The sequence below is a fragment of the Lampris incognitus genome, chromosome 21 (genome assembly GCF_029633865.1).
Source record: "Lampris incognitus isolate fLamInc1 chromosome 21, fLamInc1.hap2, whole genome shotgun sequence".
NCBI classification, from domain to species: domain Eukaryota; kingdom Metazoa; phylum Chordata; class Actinopteri; order Lampriformes; family Lampridae; genus Lampris; species Lampris incognitus.
The window spans coordinates 722237-741389 of record NC_079231.1 but is presented as its reverse complement, the minus strand read 5'-3'; the positions used below and the strand labels follow the sequence as shown (position 1 = coordinate 741389).

The window sequence follows — 19153 nt, the reverse complement described above, 5'->3', positions numbered from 1 at the left end:
GAACCATGTAATACTTCTTTATAACACATTACACCATTTAATAAACCAACCCCACTTCAGATCCACAAGCTATTCAACTCTGTCCTCACTATTGCATGCAGTATCCAAAGGAGTTGAATCAAGTGCAACTGGACTTGGTATATATCCGTGAAGACGTTTCGCCTCTCATCCAAGAGGCTTCCTCAGTTTGTGCCTTTCTGACTAGACCAAGCTAGTCTGACTGGCTGCTGATGAGACTCAGAATTTATCCTCTTGGAATCATTGTCAGAGCTATAGATGTCCATGGCTCTTTGTGTCCCGATGTTTACCAACGCCCATCACTAACAAAGCCATAGATATGAGTGGCTCTTTTGTGTTCCGATGTTTGGCCGCGCCCGTCGTTATCGGAGCTACTGATATGCGTGGCTCTCCTGTGCTCCGATGTCCAGCCGCGCCCGTCGCCATCGGAGCTATTGATTTGCATTTGTTTCGTAGCGACGGTGGTTGGGGGTGTTAGTTTCGACTTCATTGTTCAGTGTTCATGAGAGTGGTTGGAGCCGTTAGTGAGCGACTGTTGTTCTTGGAGGCTAGGCTTCTTGAGTCTCCTGGGTGGAGATGAAAGGACAGCATTGTAAGTGGGAGATAGGTGGTGTTGCAGACCTCCTCCTCTGTTGAGGGTTGGTTTTTCCAGTTTCGCATAGATGACTTCCTTCACCCCTCTTTCAAACCATCTATCTTCTCTGTCCAAAATGTGTACGTTGCTGTCCTGGAAGGAGTGCGTCTTCTCCTTTAGGTGTAGATAGACTGCTGAGTCTTGACCTGAGGAGTTTGGCCTTCTGTGTTGGGCCATCCGTTTGTGTCGTGGTTGTTTGGTTTCTCCTATGTATAGGTCAGTGCAATCCTCATTGCATTGTACAGCATACACCAGACTGCTTTTCCGGGTGTGTGGTACACGGTCTTTGGGATGAACCAGTCTTTGTGGGAATGTGTTGCTGGGTTTGAAGTATACCGGGATGCGGTGTTTGTTGAAAATTCTCCTGAGTTTCTCGGAGACCCCAGAAACATACGGGATGACTGTGCTATTCCTTCTGTTCCTTTTCTCCTCGTCGCTCACCTGGTTGGTCTTTCTGGAACGTGTTGCAGTTTTCACAAAGGTCCAACTGGGGTAGCCGCAGGTTTTTAAAGCTCCCCTCAGGTGTTTGTGTTCTTCTCGTTGGGCCTGAGTGCTGCTGGGCACATTGTCAGCTCTTTGTTGCAGAGTTCTGATGACGCTCAGTTTGTGTCCAGTTTGTGTTCCAGTTGTACTTGATTCAACTCCTTTGGATAACCATGAGCTGGATGAATGAGAACATTCACAGACCTATTGCATGCAGTGTATTCCAGAGTATTCTACTGTCTTTTACTGTATTTTACTGTATTCTTGCGTACTGTGATTTATACTCGCACATTTTATTGCATTCCAATGTGTTCTACTGCCATTTGCTGTATTCTAATGTAGTCTAATGAGTTCTCATATTTTAAAATGTGTTCTCCTGTGTGTCCAGACCTACCTGTGGGAGATGACCAGTGGGGCAGAGGATGTCCCACCTGGTTTGTCAAATAAAGATGATATTGTCTTCGGAAACATCCAGGACATCTACGAGTTCCACAACAGGTACCCTGCTAGATATAAGTATATACAACAGCTAACCTGGTAGACACAAGTACACAGAGCAGCTAACAACCTAGCTAGCCTGGTAGATACAGGTACATACAATAGGTAACGTGTTAGATGCAGGTACCCACAACAAGTAACTTGTTAGATGCTGGTACACGCAACAGGTAACCTGTTAGATGTAGGTACACGCAACAAGTAACCTGTTAGATGCAGGTACACGCAACAAGTAACCTGTTTGATACAGGTACACAAAACAGCTAACCTGTTAGATGCATATGATTGTACATCATAATCTGATGATGACATCCACTTCTTTCCTTTAACGGTGAGTTCTTTGATGACTGAACAGTTCCATCTGGGAACTAAAGGTTTTATTACAGGTGGGACATATGTACGTTGTAGTGGTGGTAGTGGCACCCATGTAAATGTTTGTGTTTCTGCTGAGCCACTTTTGCTGTATCCTGGCTGTTCTCTCCTCCCCCCGCATGCGAGTCCTATTTAGGCACACCTGCCACCAGGTGTCACAGTCAGCAGCAGCATCTTTCAGATTCTCAGTTCTAATGTTACACTTCCTGAGGCAATTTTTCAGCTAGTCTTTGTACCTTTTCTTCCGCCCTCCTGCTGAGCGTCGGCTATGGTATAACTGGCCATACAGTACTGCACAGGGCAGTCGATTTTGGGGCATCCAGATGACATGCCCAAGCAATTGTAATTTGTGCTGGGTGATTGTGTCCTCAATACTTCTGCAGTTGGTCTTGGCAATATTTTAGTATGAGGCACACAATCACACCAGGTGAGCCCCAGGATGTGCTTCAGGCACCCTATGTGAAAGCGCTCTGGGGACTTGATATGATGGCTGTTGGTTACCCATGCTTCACAGCTGTAGAGGAGGGTGGTGATGCAGATAGCTTTTCACAGAGGATTTGAGAATGGTTGCAAGAGTGTGAAGAAATGTGAAGAGGGAATGACCATCCGTGAACTGAGGGGGGGCTTAGAGTACATCTGTCGCCATCTTACAATGCTGTGAACCATTCCCAAATCCTCTGTGAATAGTACACATTGCACTTGAAACTCTAGTTAATGCTCACGGCAATTTGCTTATGAAACTGATCATTATTTTTAGTTGTTATGCCACTGCATTGTTTATAAGGGTGGAGATAACTGCAGTCAGTGAGTGATGAATTGTTTCTCTCAATAAATGTTGTGTCCAGATGATCTGATTCAACATTCTGTGACGCTGGATCATTGCTACGCAGTATTAAAGGTCGGCTATTACTCTGTCCCCCGTGCAGCCTTGGGACTCTCTGATCAATGTCTGGTTCATCTACTCCCAGCCTACAGGCAGAAACTAAAATCTGCAAAACCTGTGGTTAAAACCATGAGGACATGGACCAAGGAGTTAAAACTGGAGCTTCAGGCCTGCTTTGACCACTGAAAGAAAGAAAGCAAGTCACTTTATTTTGTCATTGTAGGTTTCAATACATTTTCTTTCTGCAGTTAACCCATCCTATTGTATAGGAGCAGTGGGCATCTGCAGCGCCTGGGGACCAACTCCAGTTCTTTTTCCCATTGCCTTTGTCAGGGGTACAGGAAAGAGTATTAACCCTAACATGCATGTCTTTTTTTATGGTTGGAAGAAACCGGAGCACCCAGAGGAAACCCATACAGACATGGAGAGAACACGCAAACTTCACACAGAAAGGACCTGGGATGGCTTGGGGTTCGAACCCAGGACCTTCTTGCTGTGAGGCAACAGTGCTAACCACTGGGCCACCGTGCCGCACAATAGAACAGCGTAGACACCAGTAGAACACTTCTTCCTCTTGATCTTCTTCTAGTGGTCCAGGCATTCCTTATCTCTTTCCACTGCTCTGGTTGGCTCCCTCAGCCTCTCCAGATCCTGCTGGTAAGTCCCCCTCTGCCTCTCCAGCTCCTCTCTCTCCTAGGTCAGATGCTCCTCCAGCTATCTGCATCTGTGATTGGAGTGTTTTTGAGGCTGCATCTACAGACATGGACAAACTTACTGAAACTGACATCTTACATCAGCTTTCGTGAGGACATGTGTCTGCCCAACAAAACTTTATGCACCTTCAACAACAATAAGTCCTGGTTCACAGCAAATGTCAGGCAGTTTCATTAGGCCAAGGAGGATGCCTACATAGTGGCGATAGGATCCTGTGCAACCAAGCTGGAAACACACTGACAAAAGATATCAGAGTAGCAAAAAGGGGTGATACCAAAAAGCTGAAAAACAGGTTTTCAGCTAACGATCCCTCTTCTCTGTAGAAAGGCCTGCAGAACATCACCAACAACAGGAATCCTTCCTCACACACTGTAGAGAAACTTCAACTAGCTGACAACTTGAATGTTTTATTGCAGGTCTGATCAGCCCACTTTCACACCCCTAATCCGCTTCAACTCAGACATCACACAGTGAACTGCATCCTCTGCCATCATCCCTCCTCTCCCCCCTGACTCCCCACCGGCACTGACAGTCTGTAAACAGTATGCGTCAGCTAATCCAGAGAGAGAAGATCAGGAAAGCACCAGGCCTGGGCAGCCCCATCTTCACATGGATCTTCAACAGATCACTGGAGTTGTGTGAAGTCCCCTCCTGCGTCAAACACTCCAGTATCATCCCCTTCTCCAAGAAACCCTCCAGCATCATTGGCGGTCATTTGGGGTCGAGTATGACCGTCCTCCCTCTGGGTCCTCAGGTGGGCGTAAAGGCTGATGCTGGAGCTGGAGCTGCAGAATGGGTGGATGCCTGCACGTGACAGCTTTTTACGTGGAGTGGCTGATGCACCTGCAGCCACCACATGGTCCTTGGCAGGGGGCGGCCAGAGTCCAATGGCATGGAGAACCAAGACGAATGGGGACCACCGTCTGTTGCAGCCTTCATCTGCCTTCACTGCCGTTGTGACTGGGAGACATCTTCTGCCATGTCTGCTGTTGAGGTCTTTGTTGGATCACGCTTCATCTGGAACCTCCCCCTTGACCTATCCACCTTGGGTGATGCTACCAGGAGCCAGGCTCCGGATGGCATGGCTCTTGGGATCATTGGTACATGCAAGCTTCTCCACCACGGCAAGGTGGCAATCCAGGACAAGAAAGAAACCCTCCATCACTGGACTGAAAGACTACAGGCCAATCACCCTGACATCTGTGGTCATGAAGTCCTTCAAGAGACAGGTGTTGACCCACATGAAGGACATCACAGAACCCCTGCTGGACCCCCTGCAGTTTACCTACTGGGCAAACAGGTCAGTGGATGATGTAGTCAACATGGCACTGCACTACATCCTGCAACACCTCTACTCCCAGGATGTATGCAAGGATCCTGTTCGTTGACTTCAGCTCGGCATTCAACACCAAATTCCTAGAAGTCCTACTCACCAAACTTACCCAGCTCACTGTGCCCATCCCCACCTGTTAGTGGATCAAAAACTTCCTGACAGACAGGAGGTAGCAGGTGAGGTCGGGGAAAATAACATCCCGCACCCGGACAATCAGCACTTAGACCCCCCCAGGGATCTCTGCTCTCTCTTTTGCTATTCTCCCTCTACACAGATGACTGCACCTCAGGAGACCTATTTGTTAAACTCCTGAAGTCTGCAGATGATACAACAATCATCGGCCTCATCCAGGGCAGTGACAAGTCTGTACACACAGGAGGTTGAACAGCTGACCCTCTGGTACGGTCATAACTAGCTGGAGCTGAACACACTCAAAACAGTGGAGATGACAGTGAACTTCAGGAGGAGCCCCCAAACACTGCTCCCCCTCACCATACTCAACAGCACTGTGTCTGCTGTGGACACCTTAAGGTTTCTGGGATCCACAATCTGCCAAGCCCTAAAGTGGGTGTCCAACACAGTCACAGTCATCAAAAAGGCTTAGCAGAGGATGTTCTGTCTGGAATAGCTCAGTAAGTTCAACCTGCTTCAGGAGCTGCTGATTCAGTTATACACTGCAATAATCCAGTCTGACCTCTGCACATCCATCACTGTCTGGTTTGGATCAGCCACCAAACAGGATAGGAACAGACTAAAACGGATAGTCAGGACATCAGTGAAAATCATTGGTGCCAACCTGTCCCCCATTCAGGATGTAGACATCTCCAGAGTTAGGAAACGGGCAGGTAACATCACTGCAGACCCATCACATCTTGCTCACAACCTCATCCAACTCATCCCCTCTGGTAGGCCCTACAAAGTGCTGTAGCCCAAAACACCCAGACACAATAACATTTTTTTTCCGCAGGCTGTCACTCTGATGAATACCTAAAACAGTCATTGAATGAGAAACATCTCATTGCATCTCATCTCACCATCAGCCGCTTCTCCAGGGTCGGGTCGCGGTGGCAGCAGGCTAAGTAGGCCACTCCAGATGTCCCTCTCCCCAGCAATGCCCTCCAGCTCCTCTGGGGGGATCCCAAGGCATTCCCAGGCCAGATTGGACATGTAGTCCCTCCAGCAAGTTCTGGGTCTACCCCAGGGTCTCCTCCCAGTTGGACGTGCCCAGAAAACCTCCAAAGGAAGGCGCACAGGAGGCCCTAACCACCTCAACTGGCTGCTTTTGACGTGATGGAGCAGCGACTCTACTCCGAGCTCCCTGCAGATGTCCAAGCTCCTCACCCTATCTCTAAGGCTGAGCCCAGACACTCTACGGAGGAAACTCATTTCAGCCACTTGTATCCGGGATCTCACCCTTTCAGTCACTACCCAAAGTGTTGATTAAAACGTGTGCAATTGATATGGTTGGTGAAATTTTAAGTCATAATGAGAAAAACAAGAAAACGGTTGTGGAGCTATTAAAGCAGGTGCCATTGTTGGCTAACATGGCAACAAGAAGAGTAGAACATTTAGCAGAAATCTACTCACCAAATTGAAGAAAGCAGAAGCCATATCACTAGCCATAGACTCGTCCTGTGACCGAACCGATATGGGACGGCTATTCGTGTTCACAAGATTTTTTTGATGGAAAGACCTAAGACCTTTCGGGAAGAGCTACTTTGTTTGTGTCCTCTGCCTGGGCACACAACTGGGGAAATCATCTCATCTCATCTCATCATCAGCTGCTTCTAAGGTGGCGGTGGCGGCAAGCTAAGTAGGGCACTCCAGACATCCCTCTCCCCAGCAACGCCCTCCAGCTCCTGGGGGATCCCAACACATTCCCAGGCCAGATTGGACATGTAGTTCCTCCAGCGAGTTCTGGGTCCACCCTGGGGTCTCCTCCCAGTTGGATGTACTTGGAAAAAAAACCCAAGGAGGGCGCCCAGAAGGCATCCTAATCAGATGCCTGAACCACCTCAACTGGCTCCTTTTAGCGCGAAGGAGCAGCGGAAATCATCGTTAATTAATTAACACAGTCCTTTGAGAAGAACGGCTTGGATGTGAGCTAAATTGTGTCCGTAGTCACTGATGGGGCTCCATCAATGGTGGGACAAAACAAGGGCTTGGTGAGTCGGCTTGCCGCTGTTAACCCAGCGCTCTTAGCATTTCCTTGCCTTATTCACAAATCAGTGTTGTGCACTATACTGAGTGGGAAAATGAAAGAGGTGATGGATACTGTGACGAGACTGGTATAGTTCATTTGCGAGAATTTTAGTCTGCAACATCGCCTTTTCAGAGCATTGCTAGAGGAATTTCAGTGGAACACAACGATCTTTTGCTGCATAATGATGTTCGCTGGCTGAGCATTGGCCATGTGTTAGAGAGGGTGTGTGACCTGCGTGATGAGCTTGTGCCAAAAAGCTCAAGAATATCAGGTTTTTAAGGGACAATAAGGTGATGGCATATGCTATTTTGTGTGACATCATGTCTCATCTAAATCACCTTAATCTGCAATTACAAGGGAAGAGCCGCACTGTGACAGACATGTATGAGGCAGTTGAAGTTTTCTGGTCAAAGCTGAACCTTTTGGAAAGAGACATTCATGGGAGAAAATTGCCCTTTCCATGTCTGCGGGAGCATTTCGAATGAATGAAATGTGAGAGGATCCAGAGATGAAGGATTTTGTGACAAGCCTGGCAGAAAACATCAAGGAACGATTTGAAAGTTCCTCTGAACTGTCAGGTGACATCCTCCTCTTCCTGAGACAGCTGTTCTCCATTTCAGCTGACGGCCACTGGACTGCAGAGGCCAAAAGGCTGGTACCTTCCATAAATGAGGCAACTCTTCAGATGGAGGTCTTGGAGATGGAGTGACTTTTGGATCAATGTGGTTCCCCAAGCTCGATTGGAAAAACATGAGAGCAATTGCAATGCTCCTACTCACAATTTCCCCCTCCATGTACCTACAAACCCCAATGAAGTTGGGACGTTGTGTAAAATGTAAATAAAAACAGAATACAATGATTTGCAAATCCTTTTCGACCTATACTCAATTGAATACACTACAAAGACAAGATATTTAATGTTCAAACTGATAAACCGCATTGTTTTTTGCAAATATTCACTCATTTTGAATTTGATGCCTGCAACACGTTCCAAAGGACCTGGGACAGGGGCAACAAAAGACTGGGAAAGTTGAGGAACGCTCAAAAAACACCTGTTGGGAACATTCCACAGGTGAACAGGTTAACTGGAAACAGGTGAGTGTCATGATTGGGTATAGAAGGAGCATCCCCGAAAGGCTCAGCCGTTCACAAGCAAGGATGGGGCGAGGTTCACCACTTTGTGAACAACTGCGTGAGCAAATAGTCCAACAGTTTAAGAACAACGTTTCTCAACATTCAATTACAAGGAATTTAGGGATTTCATCATCTACAGTCCATAATATCATCACAAGATTCAGAGAATCCGGAGAAATCTCTGCACGTAAGCGGCAAGGCCCAAAACCAACACTGAATGCCTGTGACCTTCGACCCCTCAGGCGGCACTGCATTAAAAACCGACATCATTCTGTAAAGCAGGGGTCTCCAACCTTTTTTCCTCTGAGAGCTACTTTTACAAAATGAAAATGGCCGAGAGCTACTTGTGTTTTGTAACATTTATTCTCATAGCTTATTTCAACCCAAACAAACTGAATAAGCTTGTTTTGCCTGAACGTTCACAAAATGTTGGTTTCCACAACTCACATTTTGTATTAAAACAACATCCCAAGTGGATTTAATTCACCTGCATGTGCGTTTTGTATTTCTGCATGCATTTCTTTCTAGTCTATCTCACACTATTAAATTAAAATATGAATGCTTTCAAAACAAAATGCAATTGCAAATACACAGATCTTCCTACTTACTCACTTGTCATTTTGTTATATCTGTCCACATGTCACTGTATCACTTCACAAGAGTATTCACATGTACAGTTGTATGTGTGATGTGTATTCAGTCTTTTGTAGTTGGTGAGATGACTGGCACTGCATGGAGTCAACAAGAGAGGCATATGCGGGAGTGTATCCACTCAGGTTCACTCTTATGGAGTCATTTAAATGTTCATCTGCCAGTCTTGTTCTGAACTTTGATTTCATGACATTCATGTCAGAAAAGGCAGACTCACAGAGGTATGTAGACCCAAACAAAGCAGACATTTTCAGAGCTGCTTGGTGAAGATTCTTATTGTTATCTGGCTCTACTAAGCTCCAGAAATGCTGAGAATGCTGTTGAGCCTTTAACTGCACATTATTTTGAAGGTTTATTACCTCAATTTCCATTTCTACAGGATCAACACAGAAAAGTTCAGCAATCTGTCCTGAAATCTCACTTATGTCCACATCCATGTAGGGGTTGGCCATAAATGTCACACAGGGCTCAAGTTTCTCAAAGTCACTGAATCTGTCTGCAAACTCCTGCCCAAGCCTCGACAAGAGGTCACAATACTTGGAAACATTTAAAACGCTGGCTGCACCTGTGTGACTTTCCAACATCTTTGAGACCCAGGGGAAGTGCTGAAACCTTTTGTTTTTCACTTGCTGAATGTACATTGACAGTTTTGCACTGAACGCATTGACAGCGCTGATCATATCAGATATTTTTTTATCTTTAACTTGTAACTGTAGGTTCAGGTCATTAATTTCCTCAGTTACATCTGTCAGGAAAGCAAGATCATGTAGCCACTCTGCATCAGATAATAGGGTGGTATCCTCCTCCCTCGTTTCGATAAATGCCTTGATTTCACCCAGCAAGGAAAGAAAGCGCTGTAGTATCTTACCCCGACTTAGCCATCTGACTTCAGTGTGGAGGAGGAGATCCCCATACTCCGCAGAGCATTCCTCCAGCAACAGCTTGACGCTCCGGTGTTGCTTAGCCTTTGCTCGAATGGAGTTGATGATCTTAACAACAGGCGCCATCACACGGTCAAATTCCATAACTTTTGCGCATATAGCCTGCTGGTGAATGATGCAGTGATAGTTCAGAAACTTTGGAAAGTCCGGGTCCGCTTTGCAATGCGCAATAAATCCTGAGTGACGACCTGTCATAGCAGGGGCTCCATCAGTTGTTACAGACACCAGCTTTTCAATAGGGATCTTTTGTTCTACAAAGTAGTCCTTCACTGCATGGTAAATATCAACTCCCTTGCTTGTGGTTTTCAGTGGAAGTAAGGTCAAAAACTCTTCGTTGGTGGAAAAGTCATCAAACACCATCCGAATGAAAACAGCTAGCTGGGCTGTATCGCTGGAGTCGACAGACTCATCATACTGAATTGAAAACCATTTGCACCTGTTCGTGTCCGAGTCCAGCTGTTTTACCGCATCCAGACAGCGCAGACGCTCTCCTTGCCACAGTATTAGCACCAAGTTGTACATCGGCAATAGCAGACAACATTTCTGTCTTACTTTTATGGTCCCTGAATAACGTGTCAGCCGCCGCAGTCATAGCCTCCTTTACAATCCCGCCATCGGTGAAGGGCTTTTTGTGCTTGGTTAAGACGTGCGCCGCTTTAAACGAAGCGTCCGTTGCTGCATTGGCCTTCTTCTTCGTTGGTCTTGTGAACAGAGACTGTTGTATTTGAAGCATAGTTTTCAGCTCCTTTATCTTCTCTTTTCATAGGCTGCTACCTGCAGGAAAGTCTCGTGAAAAATTGCTGTGGACTTTGGTGAAATGGCGTTCCACGTTACATCTTTTACCGACTGACACGCTAGCTCCGCAGATCAGACACACACTTGTCGTTTAAATTTGTGAAACAAAACTCTGTTTCCCACTCTTCGTGAAAATAGTATGTTTTTAGCCTCTTACTGGTATGGGCAGCTGCCGCGGTCATGGTTGCTGTTCGTCTCACATCACCACTGACTCATCAAGCTTGACAGCAGCGCAACTGTTTGATTGACAACTAATTGGCAAATAATAATTTTGTGTAAGGAGGGGCCGGACACCTGTGAATTTGATTGGATATAAATGTAAGCAGGTTTTCCAAGTGACCAAACAAATTTGATTCATCAAGTTTTTAAATTTATGAAACATTCATTAACCCTTTGGCGAGCTACTTGAAAAGGGGCCGTGAGCTACCAGTAGCTCGCAAGCGACATGTTGGAGACCCCTGCTGTAAAGGATATTACCACGTGGGCTCAGGAACACTTGGGAAAACCATCATCAGTTAACATAGTTGGTCGCTACATCTACAAGTGCAAGTTAAAACTCTACCATGCAAAGCCAAAGCCAGATATCAACACCACCCAGAAACACCGCCGGCTTCTCTTGCCCGAGCTCATCTGAGATGGACTGACGCAAAGTGGACAAGTGTGCTGTGGTCTGACGAGTCCACATTTCACATTGTTTTTGGAAATCATGGACGTCGTGTCCTCCGGGCTAAAGAGGAAAAGGACCGTCCAGATTGTTCTCAGTGCAGAGTTCAAAAGCCAGCATCTGTGATGGTATGGGGGTGTGTTAGTGCCCATGGCATCATGGGTAACTTGCACATCTGTGAAGGCACCATTAATGCTGAAAGGTACATACAGGTTTTGGAGCAACATATGCTGCCATCCAAGCGACGTCTTTTTCAGGGACGTCCCTGCTTATTTCAGCAAGACAATGCCAAGCCACATTCTGCACGTGTTCCAACAGCAGGCCTTCGTAGTAAAAGAGTGCAGGTACTGGACTGGCCTGCCTGCAGTCCAGACCTGTCTCCCATTGAAAATGTGTGGCGCATTATGAAGCGCAAAATACAACAACGGAGATCCCGGACTGTTGAGCAACTGAAGTCGAACATCAGCAAGAATGGGAAAGAATTCCACCTACAAAGCTTCAACAAGTAGTGTCCTCAGTTCCCAAACGCTTATTGAGTGTTGTTAAAAGGAAAGGTGGTGTAACACAGTGGTGAACATGCCCCTGTCCCAGCTTCTTTGGAACGTGTTGCAGGCATCAAATTCAAAATGAGTGAATATTTGCAAAAAAACAATAAAGTTTATCAGTTTGAACATTAAATATCTTGTCTTTGTAGTGTATTCAATTGAATATAGGTGGAAAAGGATTTGCAAATCATTGTATTCTGTTTTTATTTACGTTTAACACAACATCCCAACTTCATTGGAATTGGGGTTTGTATGTGAGTCATCATTTTCTTCAATGAACTCGATCAAGAACCAGGAAAGAAACAGACTTTCCAACGTACATCTTTTCTCACTGACTGGTGGATGAACATCCATATACGTTTGTCCATTTGGCCATAATTAGATGGCTGGTTTTGGACTCTTTTTTTTTTTCAAGAGTGCATTTTTTTCTTGTGAGATCCTCAACACAGGCTTTGAGAATCCTAGGCCTAAATGATTACTACAACCACCACCACTACTACTATGACCACCACCACTTTTTTTGATATATTTTGTTCTTATTTCTATTTATTTTTTATCTTTTATTTCTATTTGTTTCTGTTTCTATTTTCTTATCTTGTATCTTGTTAGTTATTAGAGCGTGAGTGTCTGTAATAGAACCTAATTTCCACTCAGGGATGAATAAAATATTCTGATTCTGATTCTGACTAATACTACTACTACTACCACCACCACTACTACTACCACCACCACTACCGCTACTACCACCACCACCACTACTACCACTACTACTAATAATAATAATAATTTTGATGATAATAATAATAATAATAATTGTAATAGCAGCAACAACAACATCTGCACATACTAAAACAACTTTTGCTGGTGCAGTGGGAAAAAAAACAAGCCCCAGAGGTTTTGGCCTTTGGCCTGGCATGCATGACATAACTTGGCCCTTGAGGAAAACTAATTGGAGAACGCTGAGCTAACCTATTAGATATGTGTACACACAACTTCTAACCTGTTAGAAATAGGTACACACAACAGCTAACCTGTTACAAATAGAGGTCAAAGGTCAGTTTTAGCAATGGAAGCGTGGTCTCTTAAGAACTATAAAAAGGAAAAAAAAAGTAGTTCCCAGACAGTGGTAGGTGGAGATCTCCGATTGTCTGGTATTGTGAGACTAGTATATGTAGTAACTGTAGAATGGTTTTCCCTGAAAGACACTGTGTAATCTGAACCTTGTTTATATATGTATGTGTACATATATGCGTATGCGTATGTGTATATATAATATACTATATATTTATATGTATGTGTATATGTATGTGTATATGTAATATACGTATGTGAATCAACTGTAAACTGCTTTGGGAACAACATGTTTTTATTCATAAAGCTGAATTGAAAAAAAAAAGAAAAAACAAGATTTAAAAATATATATAAAAAGTGCGGAAGAAGATGACCACAGCTTCAAAACTTATGTATGAGTTTGTGTTTATGCATTTAAGTAAAGTTTGTTTATATAGCTCCTTTCCTAGACAGTCACAACGTGTGTCACAATGAAAGAAAAGGTAAAAAATATACACTACCGTTCAAAAGTTTGGGATCACATTGAAATGTCCATATTTTTGAAGGAAAAGCACTGTACTTTTCAATGAAGATAACTTTAAACTAGTCTTAACTTTAAAGAAATACACTCTATACATTGCTAATGTGGTAAATGACTATTCTAGCTGCAAATGTCTGGTTTTTGGTGCAATATCTACATAGGTGTATAGAGGCCCATTTCAAGCAACTATCACTCCAGTGTTCTAATGGTACAATGTGTTTGCTCATTGGCTCAGAAGGCTAATTGATGATTAGAAAACCCTTGTGCAATCATGTTCACACATCTGAAAACAGTTTAGCTCGTTACAGAAGCTACAAAACTGACCTTCCTTTGAGCAGATTGAGTTTCTGGAGCATCACATTTGTGGGGTCAATTAAACGCTCAAAATGGCCAGAAAAAGAGAACTTTCATCTGAAACTCGACAGTCTATTCTTGTTCTTAGAAATGAAGGCTATTCCATGCGAGAAATTGCTAAGAAATTGAAGATTTCCTACACCGGTGTGTACTACTCCCTTCAGAGGACAGCACAAACAGGCTCTAACCAGAGTAGAAAAAGAAGTGGGAGGCCGCGTTGCACAACTGAGCAAGAAGATAAGTACATTAGAGTCTCTAGTTTGAGAAACAGACGCCTCACAGGTCCCCAACTGGCATCTTCATTAAATAGTACCCGCAAAACACCAGTGTCAACATCTACAGTGAAGAGGCGGCTGCGGGATTCTGGGCTTCAGGGCAGAGTGGCAAAGAAAAAGCCATATCTGAGACTGACCAATAAAAGAAAAAGATTAAGATGGGCAAAAGAACACAGACATTGGACAGAGGAAGACTGGAAAAAAGTGTTGTGGACGGATGAATCCAAGTTTGAGGTGTTTGGATCACAAAGAAGAACGTTTGTGAGACGCAGAACAAATGAAAAGATGCTGGAAGAATGCCTGACGCCATCTGTTAAGCATGGTGGAGGTAATGTGATGGTCTGGGGTTGCTTTGGTGCTGGTAAGGTGGGAGATTTGTGCAGGGTAAAAGGGATTCTGAATAAGGAAGGCTATCACTCCATTTTGCAACGCCATGCCATACCCAGTGGACAGCGCTTGATTGGAGCCAATTTCATCCTACAACAGAACAATGACCCTAAACACACCTCCAAATTGTGCAAGAACTATTTAGAGCAGAAGCAGGCAGCTGGTATTCTATCGGTAATGGAGTGGCCAGCGCAGTCACCAGATTTGAACCCCATTGAGCTGTTGTGGGAGCAGCTTGACCGTATGGTACGCAAGAAGTGCCCATCCAACCAATCCAACTTGTGGGAGCTGCTTCTGGAAGCGTGGGGTGCAATTTCTCCAGATTACCTCAACAAATTAACAGCTAGAATGCCAAAGGTCTGCAATGCTGTAATTGCTGCAAATGGAGGATTCTTTGACGAAAGCAAAGTTTGATGTAAAAAAAATCTTATTTCAAATACAAATCATTATTTCTAACCTTGTCAATGTCTTGACTCTATTTTCTATTCATTTCACAACATATGGTGGTGAATAAGTGTGACTTTTCATGGAAAACACAAAATTGTTTGGGTGATCCCAAACTTTTGAACGGTAGTGTATATATATAAAAAATAAATGTTAAAAGATGAACAGAGATTACATAAAACAAACCGTAACAAGCAAAGCACAAATTAAACGAAAATAAACAAAAGCCAGACTAAACAGGTGGGTTTTAGCTGCTTTTTAAAACGTTCTACAGAGTCAGCAGACCACAAAGCTGAGGGGGAGCGTTCCACAGTTTAGGGGCGACTACTGTGGTCTGGAGTCTGGTACAAGGTACAGTAATACACATGTATGAGAGGAGCTCAGTCATGTGCATGTCGTGTTGGGGTGAGTTAGATGGGTGATGGAGGAGGTTCCTGACTATGCAAGACTCTAGGTCATCACAAAACCTGAACTTTAACCCCGTATTCATTCAGCAGGTGTAAAGACTGCAGAGTGGAGTAATGTGTGTGTGTGCGTGCGTGCGTGCGTGCGTGCGTGCGTGCGTGCGTGCGTGCGTGCGTGCGTGCATGTTGATGAGGTATTATGTGTGTACTCATTGTGTGTTTATGTGAATTGCAGTATTTTCCTGAAGGAACTAGAAAACTATGAACAGCTCCCTGAAGATGTGGGACACTGCTTTGTTACCTGGGTGAGTACAGAGTTGAATGAAGATCAGATCACACCTGAAGCCAGTCATGGCCTATAGGTCATGGATGCTCCTTCAATGAAAAGCACATGATTTTGCCTCCCCAACTCTTTTCGTTCCATTCCTCATGTTAATTCTGCCTCTTTCACCCAATTTCAACCAACTACAATTTCAGTCTCCAATATGAGCTCCTCCTCTTGCATCCTAGACATCATTCCCACTAAGCTATTAAGAGAGGTATTTTCCACTATCAGCCCCGTTATTCTGCAAATTCTTGATAATTCTCTGGCCTCCAGTTCTTTTCCAGACAGTTTTAAGCATGCCATCATTCAACAATTGCTGAAGAAACCTCATTTAGATCCCCTGTCCCTAAGCAACTACAGGTCAATCTCCAAATTGTCTTTTTTATCTTAAGATTCTGGGGAGAGTAATTTCTTCTCAGTTGATTTCTTTTATGAACACTAATACTGTTTTTAATAGTTTCCAGTCTTGTTTTAGAGCACGTCATTGTACTGAGACAGCTCTAGTTAAGGTCACTAATGAGCTACTGCTGAATGCAGACAGAGGTGACTACTCAATTTTAGTTCTCTTGGACTTAAGTGCTGCCTTTTACATGGTGGATCACAACATCCTCCTACATCGCTTAGAGACTGGGGTTGGCATCAAAGGCTTGGCACTTAACTTATTTCGCTCTTCCCTCACCAACAGAACTTTTTCTGTTGTTTTGGGGAACTCTACCTCCTTGGTGGCTCAGTTGAGTTGTGGTGTCCCTCAAGGCTCAGTTCTTGGCCCCCTTATCTTTTCGATATACATGCTGCCCCTGGGGCAGGTCATTCAAAATCACGATTTGCTCTACCATTTTTATGCTGACGACACTCAGTTACATATGCCACGAAAACCCACAGATCCTAGCACCCTATTAAATCTCACAACTTGCCTCACTGACATTAAATCCTGGATGTCCAAAAAAAAAAATTTTTTTTTAATTTTATTTTCAGTTTTTCATTTTTATATTTAAGACACACAAACAAGATAAAACAAAAATTAACAGACAAACCATAAACAACAAAAAGGAAAAAAGGGGAAAAAAAGAGCTGTCAGACATACACTCACCGGCCACTTTATTAGGCCCACTTGTCCAACTGCTCGTTAACGCAAATTTCTAATCAGCCAATCACATGGCAGCAACTCAATGCATTTAGGCATGTAGACATGGTCAAGACGATCTGCTGCAGTTCAAACCGAGCATCAGAATGGGGAAGAAAGGTGATTTAAGTGACTTTGAACGTGGCATGGTTGTTGGTGCCAGACGGGCTGGTCTGAGTATTTCAGAAACTGCTGATCTACTGGGATTTTCACGCACAACCATCTCTAGGGTTTACAGAGAATGGTCCGAAAAAGAGAAACTATCCAGTGAGTGGCAGTTCTGTGGGCGAAAATGCCTGGTTGATGCCAGAGGTCAGAGGAGAATGGCCAGACTGGTTCGAGCTGATAGAAAGGCAACAGTAACTCAAATAACCACTCATTACAACCGAGGTATGCAGAAGAGCATCTCTGAACGCACAACACGTCGAACCTTGAGGCAGATGGGCTACAGCAGCAGAAGACCACACCGGGTGCCACTCCTGTCAGCTAAGAACAGGAAACTGAGGCTACAATTCACACAGGCTCACCAAAATTGGACAATAGAAGATTGGAAAAACGTTGCCTGGTCTGATGAGTCTCGGTTTCTGCTGTGACATTCGGATGGTAGGGTCAGAATTTGGCGTCAACAACATGAAAGCATGGATCCATCCTGCCTTGTATCAACGGTTCAGGCTGGTGGTGGTGGTGTAATGGTGTGGGGGATATTTTCTTGGCACACTTTGGGCCCCTTAGTACCAATTGAGCATCGTGTCAACACCACAGCCTACCTGAGTATTGTTGCTGACCATGTCCATCCCTTTATGACCACAGTGTTCCCATCTTCTGATGGCTACTTCCAGCAGGATAACGCGCCATGTCATAAAGCTCGAATCATCTCAGACTGGTTTCTTGAACATGACAATGAGTTCACTGTACTCAAATGGCCTCCACAGTCACCAGATCTCAATCCAATAGAGCACCTTTGGGATGTGGTGGACCAGGAGATTCGCATCATGGATGTGCAGCCGACAAATCTGCAGCAACTGCGTGATGCTATCATGTCAATATGGACCAAACTCTCTTGAGGAATGTTTCCAGTACCTTGTTGAATCTATGCCACGAAGGATTAAGGCAGTTCTGAAGGCAAAAGGGGGTCCAACCCGGTACTAGCAAGGTGTACCTAATAAAGTGGCCAGTGAGTGTATATACTTGTATAATATAACTTGGTTCACAGCAGTTTTCACGAAATTACACAGGTATTACAAGAGTACAGATAAAAGGTAAAGAGTACTGGATTGCACCATTACAAGCGTATTCTCTCCATCTGTATGATTATGATCATTTCATTGAACCATTTCTGAAAGCAGGGGGGTGTAGGTGATTTCCAATCTGTTAGCATCATTTTTTTTGGCAGCTACTGTGCCAACCATCAATGCCAATTGTTTCTCAGATGTATAGCTTAAAGCAGTCTCTGAGCATCCAAAGAGTGCCAGTTTTGGATCAGGAGGAATGTCCCTTTCATGGACTCCGGAGAACCACTGGAATATTTCACACCAATTTTGTGTGAGGACAGAGCCAGAAAAGATGCACGAGAGAACCTTCTTCAACTTTGCATCTATCACACAATGGAGAAATGGATGGGTAAATTTTCTGTAGTTTAGTCTTTGAATAGTGGAGTCCATAGATGACTTTGAATTTGATCAGTTTATATCTGACATTGATCAAGCAAGTTTGGAAAACAAGTGCAGCTATGGACTTAGGGTAATATGACAACTGCTCTTTCTGCAGCCAGGCTTGATCACTATAGGCTTGGATGGTTGGACCAAGAAGGAATATTAAAAGCCCACTAGTAAAACTGAAAGTGAGGTAGTCCCATATCAGAACCAGAACCATGGTATTGGCCATGTAGGTTTGCACATACATGGAATGTGACTTTGGTTTGGTGGCTCTCCCAGTGTACTTAACATAGAATAACAACACTACAACACAACAACCTTCACATATATACACAAGGACTGACTTATACTGGTGAAATAGGATTTGATAGAATGCAGTGTTGCAGAGAATATATCAGAGAGGCTGAAATACATGTTAGCAGCTTACTTACATATACATGTCTGAGGTAGATGTACATGACAGAGTACCAGTATACATACAATGTACAGTACAGTATATACATCATGTACAGTACAGTATATACAACATGGTTGGATTTATTGACAGTGTTAAGCGTTCACTTTAATGACAGCCCGCGGAAGGAAATTGTTTTTATATCTGGTTGTTTTTGGGAACTGTGCTCTGTAGCGCCTACCAGAGGGGAGGAGTTGGAACAGGTTGTGACCAGGGTGTGATGGGTCTGCAGTGATGTTGCCTGCCCGTCTCCTGAGTCTGGAGGTGTATAAGTCC

The 19153-nt window shown here is 44.3% G+C and overlaps 1 protein-coding gene across 1 annotated transcript in view; it reads left to right on the top strand.

The window, feature by feature from the left end:
- The window catches only part of kalrnb (kalirin RhoGEF kinase b), a gene marked incomplete at its 5' end in the record, with an annotated part of 412121 nt that overhangs the window by 231275 nt on the left and 161693 nt on the right, over positions 1–19153 (top strand). Inside the window, 2 exons of the mRNA XM_056301536.1 lie at positions 1524–1633; positions 15556–15625. Of these exons, the coding sequence (XP_056157511.1) occupies positions 1524–1633; positions 15556–15625 (180 nt within the window). The remainder of the gene's footprint in view (positions 1–1523; positions 1634–15555; positions 15626–19153) is intronic.